The following is a 27295-nucleotide window of genomic DNA, read 5'->3' as shown; positions in this document are numbered from 1 at the left end:
TGTGACCCACTGCATCCGTTAACTACTAATCACACTGTGTTTGATGATGTTGTTAACCCACTCCTTGAGAGGTTTCTTCCCTGAGGCGCCTTACAAAAGTTCCAACTAGCCCTGAGCCACTGATAATCTGTGCTTTAGAGAAGGTTGACAATGAAAAGGTTGATGGAGGGAGAAAGGTGCAGGACCAGACTGGACCTGGAGGCTGGAGTTGGCTCTACTCCCCCCAGGAGGACAGAGAGACAGATAGAAGACAGAGGTGCATGAACAAGGCCACGCTCCTCCATTTCAATCAGCTGCTGCTGTCTCACATGGCAGCAGAGCATCCGGAGGGGAGGCGTCGTCATGCATCCTAATTGCTCCCTTTTCACCACATTGCAGGGTGTTTCTATGCAAATCTGTCCAGAGAGGTATCTAGTTTATGCAAGGCCAACTGTATGAACTGAAATGTGAGCAGGAATCTCACCCAGACAAAAGCCTTAGTGGGGAGTTGCTGGTATTATAATTCGTTTGAATAAATTATTCATTTCGCACATGGCTCTCCTGAGTGCAGGACAGAGCAAGGTTTCACACAAGTAGTTAATGTTTTGACATGTATGTATTCCACTCCATCCATGGGCACTGGCCTCAAGTTAAGATATATGAGTTTAATAAGAGTGACGAGGATGCAAAATAATGAGATGTCTGGGAGTAGAATGCAGGGTTGTCCACAGAGAGCCGGGGAATTGAAAATATTATTCTTCAGCATGAAGACTTGTGGCTGTTACATTTTATACGAATATTTGAGGCTGCACTTGTACACTGGCTTGAATGGACTGTGGGACTGTAGAAATGTAACTGTGTTAATAAGTAAAGAATTCATGTTTAATATGAATCACTATATAATATGAATTCTTACTTCTATCTTATGCTTTGCAACAACCCAACATACATTCATGGATCAGTGAATAATTGTCAGCATTATTCAAGGCTTGGATTAAATGTCTTTATACGGACCTTAAAAAAGCAGTTGTTATTAATTTGTTTTTTACTAAAGATTTTTGTTAGCCTGGGTGGTTCTATATTAATGCTACATTGTTATATGCAGGGGTGAAATAATTAGGCAATTAATCTATAGCTGAATTAAAGCAATAAAAAAATATTTTTGATAAATTATTCATTGTTTAAGTCAGGGGGCCTAATGGCTCAATGGGTAGAGCATCAGATTGGGATGCAGAACGCAGCGGGATCTAAGCTCACCCCACCAGGTGTGGCCCTGCCCAGCTATCAAGGGCTACCTTAGTGCTGGTCTCGAACCCGGATAAAATGGAAGAGCTGCAGCAGGGAGGGCATCCGGCGGAAAAACCCATGCCAAACCAACATGCAGAAGAGGTTTCGCTGTGGTGACCCCTGAAGGGACAAGCCGAAAGCGTTTTTTTGTTCAAATCAACAAGATACAGGGTCTATACTCATGGTTGTAAGGCTTTAGTCTACACAGAACATTTTCAGCTAAACGCCAATGTCGTCATATTAACATACCCATTTAGAAACAGAAATTTAAAAACATTTAAGAAAATGAATTAAACAAATTAGTGTGTAAAACATAAAAAAAGACACTAAGCAAAAAATAAGAAATTCTTTGAAACAGCTTATAATTACACTTAATTGTTAATTTAAAATTTTAGAAATACAGAAAGTACAACAGTCTTATTTAGTTTTATTTCCACTGTTCCATGGTCATTAAAGCTATATACTTATATATACAACCTTTGAAAATTAAGATGATTAAGCTGTAACCACAAGATTCAAAATCAATCGACCGAAAGCGGCAAATACTGATGCTGTGTCAAAGCCTGTAGTATCACATACAGTATGGACATGTACACACAGTAAGCAAAGTACTTATCTGAGTCATGTGATGTGCAGGGTTTGATATTCTTTTTTGAACAGTCAGTTTAGAAGAGTCTGTGTGTGTTATGGGAGGCTTTGACAGCACTACTTCACAAAAGGATAAGTTATGGAGCACATCCCCAATAAAACAAACATTTAAAAAGTTACATATTGTAGCTTTAAAGTCAACAAAAGGACATGATGTCTTGTTTTCTGGTTCAGATAATAAATATAGAGAGCTACCTGAGCAATAACATACTATAAAGAGTATGTGAAAGGTATCTGTGTTGCACATTGTGATCTAGCAGTTACTTAAAACTATGATAAACAAATGCTAACCTACTGTAACATGGCTCCAAAACCACATTTCCTTTTACTTTCCGAACATAGTGCAGAAGTGCTAAGAATAACTTATTAAAGAATAAGTTCGACCCAACAAAAAGGCAGCTTCAGCAAGAGGGTAAATGCTCTCTTTTACTTTCGTTTCTTGGGTTAGGATGCTGGCATTGGATAACAAGCACCTCACTAAAATAGTAAGTAAGCCCCATGATATTTAACTAAAACACAAAATGCCCCCATTAAATGAAGGATCACAGAACCATCATGGTCAGTGTCATTCACTGTTTCAGAATTGTGAATGCACAGAATGTGTTGCAACACACTATAACCAAAAGTCTCTTTTCTACACGGTAAAAATCCCGATCAACTTGCTGCCCAGGTTTGTTATGTGGGTTTTCTATTTTCATTTTGGAGTCCAGTCTGAGATAACCCTGATAACATCATCATGGTTTTTCTCTTATCGTTTTCAAAGGCTCTTTAAAACCACTTTACCATGACTAAATATATAATATAATATATATATAAATTGTCCCAACTGAAACTAAAACATATTCCTTGTGACAAGCAAAACTTCTTCATGTACGGTGTAAAACAGCTGGAGTGACACTTTGAAGCAGATTGAACATGAATGGGTCTACGCGGCGCTAATGTATTATTTTAAATAATAAACATACTTTAGCACCAAATGCATTGCATGTATTATGCAAATGCCCTACAGTGTGTATATATTATTGGGGGGGATAGTGGCTCAGTGGTGGAGCATAGGACTGAGATGCAGAAGGCAGCTAGTTCGAATCCCACCCCACCAGGCGTGGCCCCGCCCAGCCACTAAGGGCAAACCCAGTGCCAAGCCCGGATAAAATGGGAGGGTTGCGGCAGGAATTCGTAAAATTACAAGCCAAATATACGTGTGGAACATACTTCGCTGTGGTGGACAAGCCGAAAGCCTTGATCACTACAGCGTGTTTGTGAGTGTGATAGGTTCACTTTCATCACTCTCACCCATGAACACAGCCACCTGAATGACATAGTGCTGATTGGCCAATCTGATCTAATAGAACAAACATGACCAGCTTGTGAATCCAAAGGGACATGCACACTGAACTGATCAATACATGTTGTCAGAAGAATACAATGCAGCCCATCTCCATCCTCGCCCTGACGACATGCACACAAACACACTCTATCACAGGCCTTTTATTACAAACCCATCCGTCACAAATGACCATAATCTATACTATGTTCCCAATGGCTCTCCTGAGAAGCTTCCCTCATTTCATTTTACATCTCATCCTCTTTCACTTTATTTCCAGTAATTCAAACCCACTAAATCCAAATATGAGGAGACAAGGAGCCCTGCTGTTTTGACAAGTTAAATAACTACAGGCAATGATGTGCTTCCCAGCCGGTCTGTAAGCAGCACACGTCGACAGCCACCGCCTCACTGTGTATTTGATGGAAATGTTTGTATGTGTGTTGATGTGCATGCATTTTTCCACACGCACAGTGCTCCTTACTCCTGCAGTCGCCCGACCCGCTGCAGCATCTTTTTGAGGTGAAATTGAAATGGATTGTGTAGCTCAATATTTTATTGACATCAGCTTCACAGAATGTTGCTACAGTGACACCGGGGATAATTATTTCACCACAGATTTCTTCCTCTCTGCGTTCCTCTCCCTCTCTCTTTCTGCCTTCCTCCAAGCTCTTCCATTCCTGTAGAGAATTAGTTCTGCATAAATTACCCAGTGGAATATTGAATCAGTCTCCAGCCACCAAAGGCGAGTCTGTGTGGCTGATTACTGAGCAGTGCGCATAACATGCATGCATACACACACAAGACCAAGATGGAGAAGGCCTCTAAGCGAAAAGATGACACCATTGCAGAAAACATGGTAAGAGGAAGAGGAGGAGGAGGAGGACGTGGGGGATGACGGGGTACGGAGGAGATCAGCCAATCTGGATGAGAAAACTAAAAGCTGTATTAGCCCAGTAGCTGCACACTATTTGCTCATTACCTAGTCATTAGCAGGGGCACGGTTTTAAAGGAAGGAGGGATCAATCAATTGTCATGGGTCAATGTTTTGCAGCCCTATTATGAACTTTGGGTTACTCTGTAAATTAAGCACAGTAATTAGTCATGTTAATTACACAAGGATGGTGGTCACATTGATCTACACATACATTTTGCATAATATAAACGGTAAGATGAGTAAACACTAACTCAAGCATTTAAAAGGATAACTATTACTGATATCAACTGAGGGATTTATTTATTTTACTCTGTGTAGCATTGAAATATTATACCAACACATTAACAAAATAAGATTTGGTTTATGGATTATTTAAATATATTTAACAAGCAAAAATGTTATATTCAGTGCTTTTAGATTAAACAAAACATCCAATTTGAAGAATATAATTTTTGATTTGGGGAACTCGATTGTTAATTTTTCCTGGCCTAATAAACTAACTGATTAGTTCATCAGGTAATCAATTCATCATAAAAAGCATCTATGGAATTTTTATTTTTTTTTTTAATTTTTGTCCCTTTGGCCCTTCCTGACGAAACCCTCCCCAATTTCTATCGGGCTTGGACCAGCACTGGGAATGGGCTCAGGGTTCAGTGTCTTGCCCACATACAGTTGGGACTGGGGATCGAACCACTGACCCTGTGGTCCGTGGACAACTGCCTTACCAACTGAGCTTCATCCACCCCCAAAGAATCTATGGAATGCTGAAGTTAATTTCTATTATTATTGTTTAACATCCAGATTTGTTGGTAATTGGCCAAAAATTAATACACAGTAATGAACAATGGAGGATTTTCCCACGTAAATTTTTGCATATCTGAGAGCAGTGTCTGAATCTGATGTTTTAATACATTGCTATCGAGTCCGATTGGTGACCAAATCCCAGGATTCCCAGTCCTATGAGATATCAGTTTGAGTCTTTCTCAGTTTGAACAGTCAAAGATATTCGATTCCTCCACAGGGAGTGTGTTACTGTGTGTGTGATTGCATGTTTAGCCCATTTTGTATTTGATACAGTTTTGTATACAGAGATGCTCAAGAGGCACTTTAAGGGAGGATGACTGAACTGCCTCTCATGCGGAAAAACATTGTTAACAGTAGTCCCTGAAGCATGTTTGAGGATAAATTAATATGTTCTTTACATATCTTTACAGAGGGGGATTCAGCTGTACTGTATGTCCTAAAGTCATGTTTCCCTAGATATAAAGATTTACAGAGACCAAGATCTTTGGGGACACCCCCCCTGAGAGGCGGATTTGGAAGGCCCAAGCCATGTTGAACACTGCGTTAGTAGTTTAATTAGAGGAATCTGAAGATCTAATTGACAGCAGAATTAAAAAATGAAAAGTCAGATTCAGCCAAGCAATTTTCACTGTCGGTGATTATAAGCTGACAGAACAATTAATCAGCACAAGAGTGTTGTGGAAGGAAATCCTCATCAGGAAGTCATCAGCCACCATCAGCACTTCCATGCCAATGCATCAAACAACACAGGTATAACAGCAGGTTTGTTTAGTCTCACCACCTCCTCCATCTGTACATTTCCAGCTGTTGGAAATTCCTGTGGTGCCATCTAGAGGCTGGACTTTAAACATTAGCAACTCTATTGTGGATGGCCCATAAGCACAAGAGAGACATTTCAAAATGTATGGTAACACCACTACAGATAATAGCTAAAACATATCTACATTCACCTGTATAATGTTATGGTCTGTTAATGGATGTCTAAAAGCCTATAGTACACCAGTTTCCTGATGTTCACCTCAAACGTAAACCTAACACTTATATTAAACATGGTCCAACAATTATCCTCTCCAGATCCCCAAATCCCTCAGGCTTCTTCTTAAGAGCTTCTCAATAGCTTTTCAGTCACTCAGATGCTGGGCTATTGTGCCCTAGCATTGTTTGTGTATGTGACTAAGGGTTATGCATTTCTGAGCAATGCAACGACACCCAGGCAGCAAATATTATACTTTGATATTAACTTTTGAGACATTTTTAGACAAGATCATTGGAAATATTGCACATTTTAGCCGATAGGTGTCAGCACTGACTTGATACAGACTATATTGCCGCCACTGCGACTTCTCTTTTCGGCCGTTGTTGTGCATCAGCCTGTGGTGCCTTCTCTACAACATGTAAACTGGGATTTTATACGACGTTATTTATGAATGATGCATTTTCGTGGGCTTAACAAAATACTCAATGTTAAAAAAAAAACTCACACACGTTCCTTACTTGGCCAAAGACGAACACTTACCACCCATGACGTTACCCGCTGCTCTTCTCAATGCTTTCTAAAAGTCTCACATTCCTGCTAACAGTTTGACCACAACCGAATCCTAAATAACCGGGGAACTCGAACGTAGCGCCATTGCTCACATGTTATGAACATATTGCACGATATTTGCTGCTAGCATTTCCTCGACAGGGGAAAGTGAAGTGACAGCGTGTTAGGATGAGGACATAATAAAATAGTAAATTGTTGTACTCGTACTTGTGTAGGAAAAATCGGTCAAAAATGGTGAAGGAGCAGTTCAGAGAGACCGATGTGGCCAAAAAAATGTGAGTGTAGCTTGTTAGCACGCCGGTTAGTAAGCGTCAGCCACTTTGCAGTGTTGCCACTTTAAAAATTATGTTTATTGCTTTAGCAGTAAAGAACTGTTGACTAAATTACCATCACTAGACTGACAACACAGCTAAGTGGTGATAATATAAACCATAACTTACATATAAGCTATGTGTTTTTTTAACGCAAGCTAACTTTAGCCAGCTAATTTACTTCATGACACAAATATGAAACGTGACGGTTGAACTTACGTTGTTTGTATGTTTACACACTAGCTGCATGTATTTTATGAAGACCCTGTAACTTCAGGTTTAGAGAAAGGGATCCTGTTTCCTTTAAATTATTTGGATGCACGGCAAGGTGCCCCCCAACAGGACAATACTTTAAGCAGTTTGTTAAAGTTGTGCTGTCAAAAGCAGCCTGTTGTTAATTAATTTTATTTTTTATTTTCTTCTTTACTGTTTGTTCTTGTTGACAGAAGCCACATCTGCTTTGGGTTGAAATCTGCTGAGCAGATGCGTCAGCAGGCCCATTTACAGGTGGTCAGTAAAAACCTGTACAGCCAAGACACCAAACACACCCCACTGCCCTATGGAGTTTTGGACCATCGTATGGTACGACTGAAGCTGAACTGTTACTCTCATTTACAAAAACTCAATCAGTATTTATGTCTTTGAAGAAAACATCCAGCAGATCACTTGATAATGATTGTCATTCTTAGTCAGAGCCTAAGTTATCATACGCTCTCAGCTTAAAATCCCACAAAAGTTGTAACATCAAATGGACACACGTCCTTATCTAGTTTAGTAAACACAAACATGTCTCTGCATTGTGCAGTATCTGATGTCTACAGTCTTCAAAGGTTTCTGGCTTTTTTGTGAATCTTAACGTAGTTGCACTGAGATAAACTTATCAGTGCAATGCCAGCATAACTCTGTATGCAATATGTGTGTTTAAGTTGCATAAAAAGTAGCAGCTCAATTTGCATTGTTGTCATTGGTTTCGGATATTACATTTTTAAATTAAGCTTTTGTCAATGTGTATGCTACATGCTTGTTCTTACAGGGTACCAGTGAGAAAGACAGACCATGTTTAACATGTGGGAAGAATTTGGCAGATTGTTTGGGACATTATGGCTACCTGGACCTGGAGCTCCCATGTTTTCATGTTGGCTATTTCAAAGCCATCATAGGAATCCTACAGGCAAGTGTGAATAATGTGATTTGAACTAACAGGTCTTAGAAAACTTTGGATGGCATTCAGTATTGTATGTTTGTAATAAATGAGAAGGTAAAATTTGAAAATCATAATTTGGACAGTAAACTCCTGTGTGAGCAATTATAAGGACCCTGCCAGAATGGATTTTTTGCGTACAGCCATTAAACGTGTGTTCCATACTATGCACGATGAAGCAGGCATTGTTACGGAACTTAATTTCACTTAACAGCAGCATGCTGAAATATCCTTAGTCCTTTAGGTGTCACCAGAGTACTAACATTGGAAACTTGTAAATTATGCTGTTTTTCAAAAATGTGTGCACATCCTTAGGAGATCAGTGTTTTCAGTTTTATAAACAAGCTAATGTGTATATGATTTAAAAAAATCACATAGAAAGCTTCTACCTACTCAGGGAGCATTGTGTTGTTCACCTTTTATTAATTTAAGTATTTGTGTATGACATTGTTTAATGTTGCTTATTCCAATATGGGATTTTGTCATATATGCAGATGATTTGCAAGACATGTTCAAGCATAATGCTGACGAAAGAGGAGAAACTGCAATTCATGGATTACTTGAACAGGCCTAACCTAGCCTATCTTCAGAAACGAGGGTTGAAGAAGAAGATCTCTGATAAATGCCGCAAAAGGACAATTTGTCTGAGCTGTTCAGCCTTTAATGGTGAGTGAAGACATGTTTGCATATGTGATATTTGATTGACGCTGTCTTTTTGTGCTGTCTCTTCTGATGTGAAAGAGATCATCTCCATGTCTCGATCACTTTTTAGGAACAGTGAAAAAGTGTGGCCTGCTCAAGATCATCCACGAGAAGTATAAAACAACCAAGAAAGTGGTGGATGCTTTTGTGTCAGATTTCCTGCAGTCCTTTGACATCGCCGTTGAGCACAACAAAGTGATAGAGCCACTGTTGACCAGAGCACAGGTAACATTTTATGCACTTTTTCACCCAGTTAAATCGGTATCATTTAGTGTTACTACGCTGTGAGATGGCAAGTGATGAGCCGTCCTAGAATAAAAACCTACAGCAAAAGTCTGGCTGGATATCAAAAATCAAATGAATATAATAATAGTTTTCTTTAAATATCAAATTTTTATTTGCCTTTGTTTGTTATTTAACTATAGTACTATAGTTTTAACTATATTTAACTATATTATTTAAACAGTGATTTGCTGCAGGTACAAGTATTTCCACCACTTTGTCTTTGTTATAATTTTTTTCCAGGAGAATCTGAACCCTCTGGTGGTGCTTAACTTGTTCAAGAGGATTCCTCAAGAAGACATTCCCCTGTTGTTGATGAATCCAGAGGCAGGAAAACCTGCAGACCTAATCCTCACACGGCTTCTAGTCCCTCCTCTCTGCATACGACCCTCTGTAGTGAGCGACCTGAAGTCAGGTACCAATGAGGACGATCTCACTATGAAGCTCACAGAAATAATCTTCCTCAATGATGTCATCAAAAAGGTTGGTATCTCTCCATGATAGTTGATCTATTGTGGTGGTTCTAGTGGCCATAAGCTAAAAAATGTCATTAATCTTTAGGAAAGGGAAGTTTACTCAGCATACAGCTCTTTAACAATAAAACCATAAAGTAACATCTGTCTTTTTCCAAAAAGTGAGTAAAGCATTCGAAATCTACTTTGTTAAAGTTTTTAAAAGTTGTCTGTAAAGTGGTAGACAGCTATAAAATATCTTACATGCAATTATCAGCAATCTAACTTTGTATGAAGGCAGCCCGTATTAACAAACACTTTTCTCGTCTAGCATCGCATGACAGGGGCAAAAACCCAGATGATCATGGAGGACTGGGACTTCCTCCAGCTGCAATGTGCCCTTTACATCAACAGTGAACTTTCTGGGATCCCGCTCAACATGGCACCTAAGAAATGGACCAGAGGGTTTGTGCAGAGACTCAAGGGGAAGCAAGGTATAGTGTGTGTAAACAATTAACTAAATGACATGCATTTGCCTGTTGGTCCCGTGTGCTGGGAACCATGAATTTCCTTTTTGCTTAATTAATGGTGCCTCACAAATTAACTTGAGTTACCTTGAAATGAATGAATGAAAAACACCTACCCTCATTTTAAATGCACTCAGCTATAAAGTGTAGAAATGGTGAGAGCGTTATTTATTTTTTAAATCTTGACATTTAAGAGTTATGATCTTGCTATCATCATGTTCATTTCAGCCTGCGTGAGCTGTGATATATTTTAGAGTAAATTGACACCTCGCAAGTATTCATTTTGTACTATTTACTCTGATAATTCAGGTCGATTTAGAGGAAACCTCTCAGGTAAGAGAGTGGACTTCTCTGGCAGAACTGTCATTTCTCCTGACCCTAACTTGAGAATCGATGAGGTGGCTGTCCCTGTGCATGTGGCCAAGATCCTGACATATCCAGAGAGGGTAAGGCTGTAACAAATACAATACGCAGCTGCTTCCATGTCAAAATGGATGTAGTAAAAGGATGTAAAGTTGGGACTGTGTTATAGGTGAACAAAGCAAATTTGGAGCTAATGAGGAAACTTGTTCGCAATGGCCCCGATGTTCACCCCGGAGCTAACTTTATACAGAATCGTCACACACAAATGAAAAGGTGAGGCTGGCAGCTCATTACACAAATTAAAACCACTGCTTTCCCGATGTGTTTGACAACCAAAAACATATCCTCTCTTTCTGTCAGGTTTTTGAAATATGGCAACCGTGAGAAAATTGCTCAGGAGCTGAGGTTTGGCGACGTGGTGGAAAGGCACCTGATAGACGGAGACATCGTCCTCTTCAATCGACAACCCTCTCTGCACAAACTCAGCATCATGGCCCACATTGTATGTTTTTGAGCAAAATTACATTTTTGACTACAGTAAAAGTTGAGTAGAGAAGTTGACTTTGTCACATATTTGTAATATATTTTAAACAGACAAACTTGAAAGCAAAGGTGAAAGATTGTTTTTGGTATGCCAGTCATAAGGAACATTTCTGCAAGTGTTATTTTTTATAAACAAAAAAATAACACAGGAAATAACTTCTCAATATTACTTGCAAAATAAGTTTTCAAGTTCAAAGATTACTGCTTTTATCTGGTAAACAGGAAGGATGTACAGAAGTCTCAACAATTTTGAAAAAAGCAGGAGAAATTGAAGCAAAATAATCTCAGTGCCCTTTATAAAAACTTGTAATTATGTAGTGAACAAAAATGATAATAATCTCTTGTACAGTAATGAGGCTGTTGAAAGCCATATGTGATAGACTGTAACAGATTAAAAAGTAAACAAAACATAATTGCTAAATAGAAAGAACCTGCTTCCATCTGTCTCACAAAGTCAACTTATCAAAATTAATGATCTGGAGTTTGAATTGCTAAGCATTTTATTTGTATTCTGTACTTGTGCAGGATGTTTGATCAGTAGCTTCTTTACAAATGACATTGATTTTCACTCCTGACAAATGAACAGGCCAGAGTCAAACCTCACAGGACATTTCGGTTCAATGAGTGTGTGTGCACCCCGTACAATGCTGATTTTGACGGTGATGAAATGAACCTCCATCTACCTCAGACTGAAGAAGCCAAAGCTGAAGCCCTTATTCTGATGGGGGTATGTACCAATGCAAGACACATGTGTCTGTGTTGACATGCAGCATTGCAAAGCTGCCTCCAGAAACTGCATTGTCTCTAAGAAACTGGCTGTGATTTGACACAAATTACCTTCTCTTCCAGACAAAAGCTAATCTTGTCACTCCAAGGAATGGTGAACCCCTGATTGCTGCTATTCAGGATTTTTTGACAGGTCAGTGCCGTGACGTGGTAACCAATCACGATAAAAAGTTCCTGGTGCTTCGGGTTAAAGCAAAAGAATTGCTTATTATTGAGAAAAGAGAAATGTGTTACTTACAAGACTTTCCCACATCTAGAAAAACATGGTGGTTTGTAAGTTCACAGACGTTATAAAAAAAATGAGAACTTTAGCCATATTTGAAAATAAACTACCATGTATTTGATTTGCATTGACATATTTTTGCTTCTTAGGGGCCTACCTCTTGACACTGAAGGACACATTCTTTGACAGAGCAAAAGCCTGTCAGATAATTGCATCAATCCTGGTGGGCAAAGATGAAAAAACTAGGATCACTCTCCCCCGTCCTACTATCATGAAGGTACTATGATGAGACTGTTAGAAAACACCCTTTGTTATCTGCCACTAATATTTTATGTATTTCTATTAGCCCATGGCTCTGTGGACGGGCAAACAGATCTTCAGCCTCATTCTGAAGTCGAGTAAGGACTGTCCAGTCAATGCTAATCTGCGAACCAAGGGGAAACAGTATTGTGGCAAGGGAGAGGATCTCTGTCACAACGACTCATGTATGTTTCTTCCGTGAAAACATTTACTTGTCAAACCAAAATGTTTTTGAACGAAGTTGTAAAATATAATTTTAATAACAGCCACTCTGATTTTAATTCAAGTATTTGTTACAATGTAAAGGCAAACTGCAAGAAAACAGCATATTTACGCTCATTCACAATGTAACAACTATAACAAACATGCATCTACACACACGTTAGCGCTCCACTTGAGACAGAATGAATAAAGTCGATCCACGCTTCACACTTTCCTTCACATCTTACAGTCAGAGATAATATCAGAAACACACATAAAGCACAGAACAGTGTACAGTGTTCTTTTCAATCTACATCTCTCATAGATCTGCCATAGCCACAGTCAGCTCACCCACCTAAACTGCTGAGGGTCTCCATAGACAACTACATTTTTATCATAACAATACGTTTTTGGTGGAATACAGTAGCTGGTATTAAATTATTGCCCACCTCTGGAAGTATTGTATATAATTTACTCTTCTCTTCCTGTTAGTTTGCCTTGTGCTTTTAAGAATGAACATCCCTACTGTAAATATTTTATTCCTGTGCTGGATGACTTTCAGCAATCTCCACTCTTATCAGACAGCACCAGGTGTCTCCGGGACAGTGTCACACTTTGTTTTATTCATTTTGGTCTTTCTGTTGTGGAACCTAAAGACATTGATTCTTGTCTGATTCCCAGTCGTGGTGATCCACAACAGTGAGCTGATGTGTGGTAGCATGGACAAAGGAACACTGGGATCCGGCTCCAAGAACAACATCTTCTACATCCTCCTGAGAGACTGGGGACAGCTGGAAGCTGCTAATGCCATGTCTCGCCTGGCCAGACTTGCTCCAGTGTATCTCTGTAGGTGGTCTCCACGGTCCTGACAACATGCATGTTCACCTACAGTGTTCTGAAAGTTGAGCTGTGTGTTTATTTCAGCAGAAATAATCCTAGAAATATATATTATATCATTTAAGTTCTACATGCCTTATAATCTGTAGTAATATCTAATGGAAGCTTTGTTCCCCCCCCTCCCCCTTCAGCCAATCGTGGTTTTTCTATTGGCATTGGTGATGTGACGCCAGGCCAGGGTCTGCTGAAGGCCAAACAAGATCTTTTGGATGATGGGTACAAAAAGTGTGATGAATACATTGAAGCTCTGCAGACAGGAAAATTGCAACAGCAGCCAGGCTGCACAGCTGAAGAAACTCTGGAGGTATGTGCACACTAATATCACAGGTGTCCGTAATCCTTTCATTTAAAAGCGTGCGCACGCACACACACACACAATAGTATTGTTTTTATTTTTACTAACAAGTATTGTTAATCCAACTAATCTAGGCAGAATGTACCACTGCTGTGTTAACATCTCACTACAAAACAGTACAAGGCTTTAGTACATGTGAGAAATTCTCCTTTTGTACAGCTGGTTCCAACAAATAGAATTAAATGGTCTGTTTGCTATAAATTCACAGAAATATCTTTTTAGGTAATTTGTAATAAATGCGTAGCGATAGTGGGGCAAAAAAATCAAATGTGAACATAAAGCCATAAAGTAATATTTGTAATGCATTTCCATAAAATTGGTATACTTCTGTTTCTTGCTTCAAAAATTAAGAGTATTACCTTTTTTCGTATGTTTGTATGTTTCATATTTTAATATGACAGAAATTACACACATTTTCTAAAGACCGTGTGACAGACATATTTAGACTACTGTTCTGAGAATGAATAACATCATCAGACGATCGCTGATCATTATAAATCCAAACGTTTTTTCTTTCACACTCTGTGAATGTGCACTACGTGTACTTATACACGGCAGTAATGGTGGTAATACTCTTTTTAAAAATATTTTTAGCATCCCTCATTTGGTTTTTGCAGATTTTCTTCTTTTAGCCAATTTCTTTCTTTTTTATGCCTTAAAAAAAACATTTTCAATGCACTAATCTTAAAACTGTACACCAGGTTGTGTGCTTTGCTTTGTGTGTGTGCTGAGTACTAATGAGGTTTCAGAGAAGGTTATGTATTATAGTTTATCTTTGTTGGTTTGGTGCCTTTCTTGAGTCATCGTTAACATTGCAGAACAGTGTGTTTCTTAAAACAATTTCTACAAACAGCACAACTCAATATATTACCTGCCAAAGCCTATAACTTTCAACTCAACTCCAGGCTGGATATTTCCAAAAAGTACAGAGATGAGCCTCAAAAAAATCAGGTATAAGTTTTATGTACTGATGAGACAAAGATGAACCTTTACCAGAGTGATGGAAAGGCTAAAGTTTGGAGAAAGAAGTGATGTCCTCATGATCCTAAACCTACAAGCTGGTCTTGGAAACACAGTTGAGGAAATGTCATGGCTTGGGTTGCATGGCATCATTAATCTTCATGGATGATGTAACACATGATGGCGGCAGCAAAACTCGGAAGTCTACAGAAACATTTTGTTTGGCAATTTAAAGAAAGATGCAACCAAACTGATTGAGAGATCTTTTATCATGATCAACATAATGACCCAAAACACACTGCCAAAACAACTAAGGGCAAGAAGTGGAAGGTTTTGCACATGAAAAACACATGAAAAGCGGTTGGGTTCAAACAAAAGATGCTTTCTTCCAAGTTGTGTATCAATCCAGATGTGAATAATAGTAAATGAAAGCTGAGATATGATATCTTGTCTCATATTCATCTTTTGATGAATAAACCCAAAACCAAATGTTTTCAGTCTTCAGCTTCGCTGTTACAATACTTTTGGAGGGATGTATAGATGTTTTGGAAGGTAAGACTATTCAACAGAGAACCAGTATAATACATTTGAATCCATATGGCATTAACAACTGGAAATAGATAATTGTTTGCATGAATGTTACAAACATTCACAATTTAATAAACAGAAATTGGTTGCACATAAGTAACCAGATGATGTGGAGCTTGATCAAGTATTTTTGAGAATTTTATTTCTGACCAGGGAAATGTACCAAAACAACTGAGAAAAACGGTAACATGCACTTTTCAGTTCCCGTGGACTAAAATGTTAAATAAAAACGTAAAGAGCCCAGTTTTCACTCTTTTGCCTGGCTTGACCTTTGCTTACTCTGTATGTTTCTGTTTCATCTGCCCAGTTTGTTTCATTGTTTGTGTGCATTTGTCAACAGGCCCTCATCTTGAGAGAGCTCTCAGTCATCAGAGACCGAGCTGGCAGTGCTTGCCTCAGGGAGCTCGACAAGAGCAACAGCCCTCTGATCATGGCTCTTTGTGGCTCCAAAGGTAAGCTACCTTTGGTAACATGAACAGGCACATTTCCATTTCATATTGTCCTAAAACATCACTTACATGCTTGGAGGTGGTACGCATCATACACTCAAACAGAAATGTATGACAAATTTTCTCTAAGAAGATAACAAAACTTGTCATTACTTATCTTGTATCTTTTATCTTCTGCTAACATTCCCCAAAATTAGATTAAATCTGAAACAAGACACCAACAAGTTCAAACAAAACTTTAGGCAATCTCTATTCTTTGATAACGTTAGTGTTCCCCATAAAGAGACACTGAAACAAATATTTCCAGGAGAACAGCTACTCATTTCTGCCTAGTTATGAAGATAGAATGCACATTAAAAATGTGTCTTTGTTAGCTGTCAGTACAAAAAAAGCATGAGGCTGCAGACATAACGATCATAGTGAAATGCTATGATGCAACTCTACAGTTGACAAGGAGAGATTCAGACGAATTAATAAAAGAATTGACCACAGTACTGCTGTGAAAGAAATTACACTATTCTGCATCTCAATGGAAATAAACAATCGGCTGCTCCTCTTTTTAAATCTCTGCTAAATTAGGTGTATGTGTTTTTTGCATTTACATTTTCTATTAATCTACTATACACTTGTTTATGTCTTCATCTGTCTCCTTTGAATACACTCCAGGATCCTTCATTAACATCTCCCAAATGATTGCCTGTGTGGGCCAGCAGGCTATTAGTGGCTCTCGAGTACCTGATGGTTTTGAGAATCGCTCCCTGCCTCACTTTGAAAAGCACTCAAAAGTAAGACCCAGTTAGTATTTTAATTAATTTGCCATATTTTCTTAAAACGGTTCATAGACGCTTTACTCTGGATTTTTTTGTTGGTGTAATGCAAATGTTTTGTGCTCTTGGCTCAGATAACATGTTGTAGGGCTAGTGCTTGCTGTTTTTAAACGAGGATTTTAATTTTTATATGATTGTAGTTATGTTTTGCCACATCTAGGTCTCACCAGCTCTGAAATACATTGATTATTTGACCTAACTCCTCATGTTAGGTCCAGCCCCTGATTGGCTAAATCAAAAGTCAATGTTGTTGTTTCTCCTAGAATGAAAAATAATAGAATAGCTATCAATGGGGTCATATTGAAACATCAAAAGGCATGTTTCACCAGAATTCATAAAAAACAGAAGCCGGCCTAACAGCTTAATGATTTTTCTACAGCTGCCTGCTGCTAAAGGGTTTGTGGCCAACAGCTTCTATTCTGGCTTGACACCCACAGAGTTCTTCTTCCACACTATGGCTGGTAGGGAGGGTCTGGTGGACACCGCTGTGAAAACTGCAGAGACTGGATACATGCAGGTAATACCTTTAAGGTCCTTATTGATAGTCTAATTAATGTAATATGCTATGTACTTTAATAAGTGAGACAAGGTGTTGAAGTAATAACTTCTCAGTTACACAACCTAATAATACTGTGTGTTAATGTAGAGTGGACAGGTTGGTGGGGAAAACTATTTTTAGCGCATTTTCAAGCCTTCATGAGAATAAAAATCACACAAACTCAGGTTTCTTATCTTTACAAATAATGGATTCAACTTAATTTACTCAACCAAATTGATGATTATAAAATTATAATTAATAACTAGTTAAAAGTAGTCTTCTTAGGAGGGAGCCCTTGTACATATTAATCAGCACTACATAATAGCACAAGTAGGATACTAGGATAGTAGTTAAAATGTCAAGAATAAACTAAGCTGTGTGCACCCAATAAACACAAACGGGTGTTTTGATTTTAATTCGAAATTACGAAATAATTAGATTTTTTTTTCTGGGAGTAACAATGGTTATTATTCAGACCAAGCAGAGAGCTTGGGCTGGTCTGATGGTTAATTACAAGATTTCTCATATTCGAAGAACTTATCATATTACCGTTGTATTACATTAGAATCCACCAAAGAAAGATGGAAAGATTGGGTGGGATGCACTGGAATAACCCAGCTTTGGTAACGCTTCCTATGAGGGAGAAGAACCGACCAATCTGGCCTGAGCTCATACTGTAGCTGAAGGTGTGGGAGTGAAAAATTGAGTGTAATGACACTGTGCACTGGTGTTTACATCTGTGGCGCAGGAAGGTAGAGCGGTTGTCCCCCAATCTCGCAGTCGTTGACGTTCAATCCCCGGCTCCCTCGTTCAAATGTGAGCAATGGCCAGCTGCTGCATCAGCCGCTAACCCATCAGTGTGTGTGTGATTGTGAGTGTGAATTGGTGAATAAGAAGCAGTGTAAGGTCCTTTGAGTGCCAATAGATAGAAAATCCCTTTTATAAGTTCAGACTATTTACCATTTTCCTGTTTGTGTTCTTGCTGTGTTTGGACAGAGGCGACTGGTGAAGTCCCTGGAAGATTTGTGCTCACAGTATGACCTGACGGTACGCAGCTCCACTGGTGACATCATTCAGTTTATTTATGGTGGCGATGGTCTGGACCCTGCTGCAATGGAAGGAAAGGATGAGCCACTGGAGTTTAAGAGAGTCCTGGACAACATCCGGGTGAGTTTACTTTAGGAATGTTCAGGTTATGGTCAGGCTTGGTTTGGCATCTCTAGAAAGGTTTGGCATCTGTTCACACTTGGACACAGTCATTATCTGAACCTGTCTCTCGCATAACAAACAAAATCCCTTTGTGGAAAAATTGGAACCCTGTGTGAAATATAAACAAAAACTGAATGCAAGGATTTGCAACCTATTAAATAACATAAATAGTAAAAAGTACAAAGAAACTGAAACTGAGAAATTAGATTGTTAAAAATATTTGCTCATTTTAAATTTGATGCCAGCAATACCTTAAAAAAAAGCACAGCAACATATTTACCACTGTGTTGCATCACAATAAGTCATGCTGTATTTGAGAAGTATAAAGGATTTTCTCTGCAGTAAAGTGCTACTAATTTGATCAATGACAAACATAATTTTGTTGTCAACGTAAAAGACACTCGGACCCAAATGGATAATAAGAGTGGTCAAGCTCCATCAGATCGTAAAGACCTCATAGTACAGTATCAGTATACAGTTTTTTTTTTCTAATCAATATAACCTCCTCAGCTTTTTACACCTGACTTCAAGAAAAGCTAGACTATAGGACCAGTGTGCAATTGTTTGCTCCTATTATTCACTGTGAGCAGTCTGCTTTATTGTGACAATGATACTAAAGGAGATTGATCATGAAAAACAACCCTTTTATTATTACTGTAATGTTGATGAAGATCACAGTAATAATTATAAAATAAAAAATATAAAAATAGAACTATGATATATATGAAAAAGTAATAATAACCTTTGTGGATGAACTGTGGGATAGTTACACCCATATAGTAAGTAAATGCTTCTGCTGTATTTGCTCCTGATTATCTCGTCTTTGAACCCCTCTGTTCCCCTCCCCAGGCGGTTTACATATGTCCAGACGAGCCTGCCCTCAGCCAAAATGAACTGGTCCTCACTGCAGATGCAGTCATGAAGAGAGCGGACTTCTCGTGCTGTAGAAACAACTTCCTGGAGGTAATGTCATCACAGTGCTTTGAACTGTAGAATATTTTTACATTTAATTTGGTTAGTGGAAATGCAGGATGTTCTAAAGACAGTTTCCCTGTAAAAATATGTTAGATTTGAACTCAGAAATTTGTCCATCAGCATACTTTAAAATGTTTCTTTCAATATTCTCTTCTATTAAGTTTAGCAGTTCATAAGAAAAATGCAGAAATATTCGAAAAGGCCACTTCTTGAATTTTTTTAATTTCGCTAAATATTACCAATAGAATAACCACTAGTAAAAACTTTTTTTTGTAATTTTGTTTACAAAAAATCTTTAGTCAATCCATGGTAGATGCTGTTCCTCAACAAATGAATTTTTTACCCCTATTAAATATATATTTAGGACATGTAGTATTTACAGATACAGTGGCTCAAAATAAACTTCAATGATCACTTTAGTTAGTGCAAAAATGGCGCAATTCTTATTAAAAACATTTGTGGACATAGGATAGGATTCAAAGGTCAGAAAAATGTAAGTATAAAACAAAAGTAATGTATTGCTAAGCTTGTCCTCTCAAACTGCAAAAAGGTCAGGTGGAGATTAATCACAATGTGATGTTTTCTAGTTTATTAAATGTTGACGCATCTTCATGAGTTATTGTAATGTTTTTCCATTATATCCAGATACTGTTTAGGAGACAAACACTACCACATATCAATGTGATTTGAAAGTGTGTCCCTTTGCTCCTTATATCTTTATGACATTTTGACAGCATGCTGTAATGAAGAATAACAGGGCAAAATAATGTAAAAGATAATGAAGCTTCCTTTAAAAAATGAATGAAAGTATTGAATGGAATTATTAAATTCTACAGAAATGCTGTCATTATGTGAACTGTGAAACTTTCCCCCTTTTGTAAAGGCGCTAACTGACACACGCACAGAGAAGTACATGGAGGTATAGTAACTGAGCATGCTGGATTGTGGTTTTACTCAAGTGAGAATGGTGTTGCAGTGAGATTGGAAACAAAGCAATAATGTGTTCAATAATCCCTTTGTTGCTCTTTTACAATGAAGGAGCCTTTGCCAGTATGTTTACATGCACACACATCTCCACCGCGCTACACCAACTGTGATATCTAATATGCACGAGTGTATTATTTGTCAAACAGCATTCAGCTTGGTCACGCATACGTTCTGAAAGTTGAGCCTTTGGAGACCTCCTCTAAAAATCATTCTATTTTCTTAACTGTAGGAGATTAAGAAATTTATCAAGAGCATCTCAGAACGGATCAAGAAGACCAGAGACAAATATGGCATCAACGACAATGGCACCAGCGAGGTAGACACCCCATTTTAATGTGCTGAATGCAGGAATCTCTTTGTTTTCTAAATGAATCATATTGTCAACAGTTGTCATGCATATGCTTAAGCCAACACTGAATCTTTTCTACTCGCTTGTCAGCCTGGATTTGCTTGTTGATGCGGCAACTTTTCTATTTTTAACAAATGTAGCACCTCATGTGCTGATTCAGCCAGTGAACTGTGCATGCATGACCTTTAAGGTGTACAGAGACTCCAAAGAGTGTGGACAACATTTACAAGGGTCTTGGTTTTTGGAAGAAAGAAACATGTCGTCCAGTGGAGTTGTGTGACTATCTGATGTGTTTTTTATGTTTTTGGAAAACAACAGAGCACTTTGGTGCTAGCAAACAAATGAATTCATGCTGCAGGCCATGAGGAAATTTTGCTTGACCTAACAAGATTAAAGACCTTTGTGAAGGTTAAGACTAGGTTTTAGGTCTGGATTTGGATTTAGTTTTGGGTCAGGATTGGGATTAGGCATTTAGTTCTAATGGTTAGTGGCTAGGGTATGCATTATAACTATAAAAGTCAAACAAATACACGTGTGTATCAGTGCCAGTGTCATCACACCAAACAGTTTCTTTAATGCTTTGAGTCCTTTGAATCAGATTAGATTAAACTTTGTCACCTTGCTAAATACATTTACAGAGCCAACAAAATGTGGTTAGCATCTAACTGTTAAGTTAAAAGAGAATTATGTTATTGACAGGTAAGGATGCAGCACAGCAATGTGATGCCATTAATCTTAATATAACTACCGTATGTTGTATAGTATATACTATGTGTCCAGTCACTTAGTTTTGCCACCTGTGTGCAAACATAGTGGCCTAAATAGTCTTTCTGAATCTATGATAATTTAACCCTTAATTGCTTTTTACTCTGCCTTGTGTTGCAGCCAAAAGTTCTCTATCAGCTCGACCGCATTACACCCACCCAGCTGGAGAAATTTCTTCAAACCTGCAGAGACAAGTACATGAGGTACAAAGCACAGGTCCAATTTTTTTTTTAATTTGTTTCATTTTCAAGGCGGCTGTAGATTTCAAAGACAACAGTGTATAATCTATCATCATAGCCAGAAATAGTTTGCTTTTACTGCAAACGTTATCACTGCTAATACCAGATACTATTAATATAGACTAAGAATGTCAGCTCTTCATTTTGTGACCAGAGTTCATTTGGGAAATGGTTAGCTTGTATGACATGCCATGCTTTGACTGCTTTGTGTGGAGAAACGTGTCAAACATCTCATCTAAGTTGACAAAATATTTAGAAAATCAATCTCCTCGCTTATTTCCACACAGCTGAGCAATTGTGGGCATTTTTTGGCCAAAATGATATGACATTGTTTGTATCCAGTGACTAACATGTTTTCTTCCCACATGAAAACTGTTTTCAACTGAGAGCTGTTGAGATGATGATCATTTTGTTTCAGTTGTCAGTTTTATGAAAGCTAAGTCAACCGTGAGACTGTCTCTCACTGAGTGTGCACTTATAGAGCCCAGATGGAACCAGGTTCTGCAGTAGGGGCCCTGTGTGCCCAGAGTATTGGAGAGCCTGGTACTCAGATGACCCTGAAAACCTTCCACTTCGCTGGTGTAGCATCCATGAATATCACTTTGGGAGTGCCTCGTATCAAAGAGATCATCAATGCCTCTAAGAACATCAGGTATGACATCTTAAGAAATAGATGGACCCATTTCTTCCTGCAGGCTCTGTCTTGATTTCTTCTGCATTAGCAGGAAATTATTGCTACCTGATGGGACAAGAATTCATTTAGCAAAAATTTCTCATCAGTTGCCCGACACCACTTTTGTTTTCTTGTTTTGTTTGGAGAAGAGCTAAGAAGTGCCTAAAGAAAAGATGTCTTTGTGTCCTACTAGTGAATACATGCATGGTTTACTTCTAATAATCCTTTCCTCAACACTCAGCACCCCTATAATTACTGCTCATTTGGATGTGGAAGATGATGCTGACTTTGCCAGGCTGGTGAAGGGGAGGATCGAAAAGACTCTTCTGGGAGAGGTATTCCACCCTGCAGCACATTCGTAGACATTTAACTGTTTTCCTTCATCTTTATTAATTAATCAGTGCCATAAGTAGACAGTAAGTGAGACATGAACAAGCTGGGTGCTCGACCAAAGCCAAGTTCTCTTTCTGTCCTCTACAGATTTCTGAATACATTGAAGAGGTTTTTCTACCAGATGACTGTTATATACTGGTGAAATTATCACTGGAGAGAATAAGGCTGCTGCGACTGGAGGTACAACAACTTACTTCTCTTTACTGACAAAATGAGATAATGTTTCAGTTGTGTGTCCTTTCTCAGACAGAATCATCAAAGCTTAATACTGGTTTGTTACAGCATAGGTTAAAGGAATTGCTGCCATGTCATAGCAAACGCCTACTTTACAATCTGACAGCTGATAAGAATTTAAACAATTAGGTCATAAATGGAAAAACAAATAACTTAATAAGTAACGAAGAATTGAATTGAATAATTAGTTTACATCTGTTGTCAGATCAACAAGTGACACCCTGCCACTGACAAAGCCGCGAAGTCTTTGTGCCTTTACATAATGCAGCACACATAAAGTTATATTCTATTGCTATTCTATTGCAAAAGCAGATACAGCAAAGTGCTCTCACATTGTTTTTAGTGGTCAGTGCTTAATAAAACATGAAGCATTGCTGCAGCGTTGTAGGAATAACAATAGGAGCTTTGACCCTGATTTGGCTGTTGCCTTTCAGGTCAATGCAGAAACGGTGCGTTACTCCATCTGCATGTCTAAACTGCGAGTGAAACCTGGGGACATAGCTGTGCACGGCGAGGCAGTGGTGTGTGTGTCTCCGCGGGAAAACAGCAAAAGCTCCATGTACTATGTGCTGCAGTCATTAAAAGAAGAACTTCCTAAGGTGAGGATTTTGATGTCTGAGGATACTGAGATTTTCTTCCATATTTTATGTTACAGTTTTATTTTAAAAATTGGATTAAATAAATTTTCCTCAAAGTTCTACAAACAATGCCCAATAATGACAATGTGAAAGAAGTTTCTTTGAAAATCACATGTACATAAGTATTAACCAAGGGGGCAGCTGTAGCTCAGTTGGTAACGCAGTCGTTCACGGACCACAGGGTCAGTGGCTATATGTCAAAGTGTCTCTGGGCAAGACACTGAACCCCCAAACAGCTGTGCAGTGCCGGTCCAAGCCCGGTTGAAATTGGGGAGAGTTGCGACAGGAAGGACATCCAGCGTATAAAAAAACCTCCAAAACTGCGTGACCCTGAACTTGGGATAAGCCTAAAGGACAAAGAAAAACAAAACAAAAGTATTCACTGCCTTTGCTTAATATAAAAAAACAATTACAGCCTCAAGTCTTTTTGAGTAGGATGCTACAAGCTCTGCTATTACTAACTATTTTTGGACAGTTTCTCCCATTGTTCTTTTGCAGTATCTCTCAAACTCCGTCAGGTAGGATGGGGAGTGTCTTTCCAGAGATGTTCAAGTCTGGGCTCTATCTGGGCCACTCAAGGACATTCACAGAGTTGTCCCATAGCCACTCCTTTGTTAGCTTGGCTGTGTGGAGGCCACTGTGCTCATTGGGACCTTAAATGCTCCAGACATTTTTATGTACCCTTCCTAAGATCTGAGCCTTGATACAATCTGATGTCTAGGGACAATTTCTTGGACTTCGTGGTTTGGTTTGTGCTCTGACATGCACTGTTAAATGTGGGATCTTTATTTATTTATACACAAACAGATGTATGCATTTTGGAATAAGGATATGTGGAGAAAGTGAAGCGCAGGGCAAACTTAAGAATGCGATGTAAAATTTGCCATGAGCAAGGACAAGAGACCATCCTTCACAGACAGCTTTTATATCAGAACAGTCCACTTTAATCAGGATCGGCTACTGTTTGAACTGCGATTCAGTCTGATCTGTTATCACATCACATCAGTTCTACTGAGACTTAGACAAATTAGTGATTTAGTGTTAATATTGACACGGAGTCGATTTTGATGATTGATTCATCACTTAGATCAGTGGTCTTCATTAATAATCTAAGCATAACACACATTTCACCATTTAGCATCGTCGGTTCATTTTAAACCTGTACCAGTAAACTTGTAGTCAGAGAGAGTCTTTCTAAGTTAACATTTTTTAAATTAAATATTGGTTTCTGTCCCTGTGTGTCGGGAAAAATAATGTGATTTCATTTCCACTTGCTATAAAAACATTTCTGCAAACTTATGAGAAAATCGTCATAACCTGTTTGAATATTTATATATTGAAATTATATACAGGATATTAATAGAAGCAATCATACAATATTTACATGTAACCCTTGGTGGCTCATTTGCTTTCAGTATCTGAGGAATAGCTTCACAAACTGGTCTAATAGATCTATTCATAGTATGCATACACCGTTTCATGAGAGCGCAGATGCTTATCAAACTGGTTATGTTGGGAAAATGATCAGAGATATTTCACATTCACTTGTCATGTTGGAGGACATCTCGATGCTACTGTGTTGCCAGTAGTTATTATTGTCAAAGTACATTACATTATCTGTGCAAATACAGACTCCAAGGATTATAAAGCTCATAACACCTGCCCACTGCCAACTGATCCAGCTGTGCTGCCGACTTCAGGAACTGATGTTGCTTTAGATGATGAGTCGAAGGAAAAAAAGTGTAATTTCTCTAAAAACATGTTTCTTCTCTGCTCTTTTCTCTGCGTCTATTCTTTGCATCAAGATTTCAGTCAAACCTGGGGCAGTGTTCATTTTTTTCCAACTGTTCTTATTATTCTCACTTGTCACTTGTAAGGTGGTGGTTCAAGGAATACCTGAAGTTGCCCGAGCTGTCATTCACATTGATGAGCAGAGCGGCAAGAACAAGTACAAACTCCTGGTGGAGGGGGACAACCTGAGAAGTGTCATGGCAACCCACGGAGTGAATGGAAGCCGAACCACTTCAAACAACACTTACGAGGTATGAGTCGAGTCATTTCATGCCAGTGGTGCTGTATCTTGTATTAGAGCCCTGCATACACTACATCTGTATTTCTTTATCGCTTCTGTATTAGTCCTACATCAGTCACATATATTTTTAAACTGACCTTAACCTCACGATAGATGTGTCCTGCAGGCTGACTGGCTGTAGATTCATTTCATGCAGGAGCCGATTTTTTTTATAATGTGATATTTTAAGAAATGTATGATTTTGATCAAATGTGAATGAATATGGACACATCTGTAGCTGAACCTTGTTTCCAGACACAGGTTCTGGTTTACTGGGTATACTAGTAAATAAAGCTGTCAACAGCCTAGACCTGAAGTAAATCCTGACTTCATGAATGTAACGGTGTTGTTTAGTCTTGTTCTTTTCGAGTGCTGGCAGCTTGGTAGGTATGGATAAAATGAAGCTGTGCATTCCTGGACTTTCTGCTATAAATAATTAAAGTTGCACTTGAAAAAAGCTTTCCTTTACCTCTTCTCTGTAATTGTCTAGGTTGAGAGGACCTTGGGTATTGAGGCTGCTAGATCCACAATCATTAATGAGATTCAGTACACCATGGTGAACCATGGAATGAGCATTGATCGTCGTCATGTCATGCTTCTGGCAGATCTCATGTCCTATAAGGTAGACCAAAAGAAACAGTATGTCCTCCAATTGTTTGTGTAGTTAAAGTATTGTACCTGAGTGCACACTGTCTTCTGCTCACATAGGGTGAGATACTGGGAATCACCAGGTTTGGTTTAGCCAAAATGAAGGAGAGCGTCCTCATGTTGGCTTCCTTCGAGAAAACGGCTGATCATCTCTTTGATGCTGCCTATTTTGGTCAAAAGGATTCCGTCTGCGGTAAACTTGATGCTTTATATCTGCAATGAATGTGAATTTGAGTCTTTGTAACTCAGTTAGGTCTTGACCATCTCTCTGTCCCTGTTTCAGGTGTGTCGGAGTGCATCATTATGGGGATTCCAATGAATATCGGAACAGGACTTTTTAAACTCTTACACAAGGCCGACAAGGATCCCTCTTCAGTCAAAAGGCCGCTCCTCTTTGACAGTGCAGAGTTTCATATACCTTTGAGCACATAGCATGAAGGAAAGAAAGAGCAGAGCATTTGTTTTTTAAATATTTTATTGCAGGCTGCTAGATATCTTGTATTTATCTTCAACGTCATAATTTGTAGGATCTAACAGAAAATAGCATTGTGTTTGTTTGTTTTTTGGCTTGACTTTTTTGTGCTACAGAATGTCAGAAGGCTGCATTTAATTTTACAAAGCCAAGAGGTGGTAGAAGTGCTTATTGTTTCAGTTAGAATCTGTGGGTAAGATACTGAAGGCTTTAATTGCTTTAAGCATTAGTTTACTGCTTTTCTGGATTTTACTTGTTTGCAAAACAGCGCATTTTTCTCTGCAATTTAGATGTTAAACAATCTTATGTTCCCTTAATGTAATAGTAATGAACACTGTGAAATTGAACCTTTTGACAGTGTGTTGTGTATCTATAACAGCCCAAATATACCAACAAATGCAGCAGACTTAATCACTTCTTATTTGCGAAGTAGACTTGGTTGGAGCTGTGCAAATATTATAAACTTTTGTGGATTTATTTTGTTTAGTTTTTGTTAGAAGAATTGCAGCGTCTATCCTGGAGGAAGCCTGTTCATATAATAATGTAAATTGTATTTAATGTTGTAAATAAATGACCAAAAAAGTATGGAAAAATTGTTCCTGTTCTGTACAT

The 27295-nt window shown here is 38.5% G+C and overlaps 1 protein-coding gene across 2 annotated transcripts; it reads left to right on the top strand.

Moving 5' to 3' along the window:
• The first annotated feature begins 6592 nt into the window (after window positions 1-6592).
• Window positions 6593-27278, top strand: polr3a (polymerase (RNA) III (DNA directed) polypeptide A). Of its 2 annotated transcripts, XM_067488543.1 has the most exons (32): window positions 6593-6800; window positions 7283-7418; window positions 7870-8007; window positions 8532-8703; window positions 8810-8964; window positions 9265-9504; window positions 9805-9967; window positions 10310-10446; window positions 10533-10636; window positions 10724-10865; window positions 11493-11633; window positions 11756-11825; window positions 12065-12192; window positions 12262-12400; window positions 13098-13262; window positions 13445-13617; window positions 15557-15668; window positions 16332-16450; window positions 16872-17009; window positions 18027-18197; window positions 19089-19202; window positions 20098-20133; window positions 20431-20517; window positions 21436-21518; window positions 22036-22206; window positions 22469-22562; window positions 22708-22800; window positions 23289-23453; window positions 25370-25534; window positions 26054-26185; window positions 26272-26404; window positions 26495-27278. In XM_067488543.1, exons 1-32 carry the CDS (start codon window positions 6757-6759, stop codon window positions 26641-26643), a joined length of 4209 nt encoding a protein of 1402 aa, XP_067344644.1. In that variant the 5' UTR covers window positions 6593-6756; the 3' UTR covers window positions 26644-27278. The 2 variants fall into 2 exon arrangements, with proteins under 2 accessions (XP_067344644.1, XP_067344646.1); XM_067488545.1 differs by lacking the exon at window positions 20098-20133 and having other exon boundaries at window positions 6594-6800.
• The last annotated feature ends 17 nt before the right edge of the window (window positions 27279-27295 follow it).

Source organism: Channa argus, chromosome 20 (assembly GCF_033026475.1).
Source record: "Channa argus isolate prfri chromosome 20, Channa argus male v1.0, whole genome shotgun sequence".
Taxonomy (NCBI): domain Eukaryota; kingdom Metazoa; phylum Chordata; class Actinopteri; order Anabantiformes; family Channidae; genus Channa; species Channa argus.
The sequence above is the reverse complement of the archived record's forward strand: the minus strand, read 5'-3'. Positions and strand labels throughout refer to the sequence as shown.

What these genes read in the sequence shown, in the direction of transcription:
- polr3a (XM_067488543.1), top strand. Translation starts at nt 6,757, where the DNA reads ATGGTGAAGGAGCAGTTCAGAGAGACCGATGTGGCCAAAAAAAT. An exon ending in GGCTCTTTGTGGCTCCAAAG is followed by an intron (nt 15,669 to 16,331) that starts GTAAGCTACCTT and finishes AATACACTCCAG; the next exon opens with GATCCTTCATTAACATCTCC. An exon ending in TGCAGAGACAAGTACATGAG is followed by an intron (nt 21,519 to 22,035) that starts GTACAAAGCACA and finishes GTGCACTTATAG; the next exon opens with AGCCCAGATGGAACCAGGTT.